General features: G+C 43.4%; 1 protein-coding gene across 1 annotated transcript; it reads right to left on the bottom strand.

Annotated features, from left to right (window-relative positions):
- Window positions 1–21: 21 nt before the first annotated feature.
- CSUI_002725 (uncharacterized protein) lies at window positions 22–302 on the bottom strand (the record flags this gene model as incomplete). The annotated part of the gene is made up of 1 exon (XM_068062924.1): window positions 22–302. A coding segment is annotated over one exon (209 nt), but the record flags the coding sequence as incomplete, so codon positions are not given.

Raw genomic sequence — 302 nt, 5'->3', positions numbered from 1 at the left:
GAAGAGAAAGAGAAAGAAGAAGTTCCTTGAGACATCTATCGACTCTTCCTTTCCTTCTTCTACGGACAAGGCAGATTGATAAGGAGTAGATCACTAAGGCAACTTTCTCTTAGAGACGTAGACACCTTCATGGCAATCTTGAGAAAGAAGTGGGAAGAAGACGAGCGAATCTAACGGAATGTGGGTGATGACGGCCGTCCCTCGCTTCATGCGAGAGAAACAGGATAGAGTGTACGTAATACGCCAGAGGTTCTTTGAAAATGATGAAACAGATGAAAGGAGAAAAAAGGGAGAAAAGAAAG

Source organism: Cystoisospora suis (assembly GCF_002600585.1).
Source record: "Cystoisospora suis strain Wien I chromosome Unknown contig_1136, whole genome shotgun sequence".
Lineage (NCBI taxonomy): Eukaryota > Apicomplexa > Conoidasida > Eucoccidiorida > Sarcocystidae > Cystoisospora > Cystoisospora suis.
The sequence above is the reverse complement of the archived record's forward strand: the minus strand, read 5'-3'. Positions and strand labels throughout refer to the sequence as shown.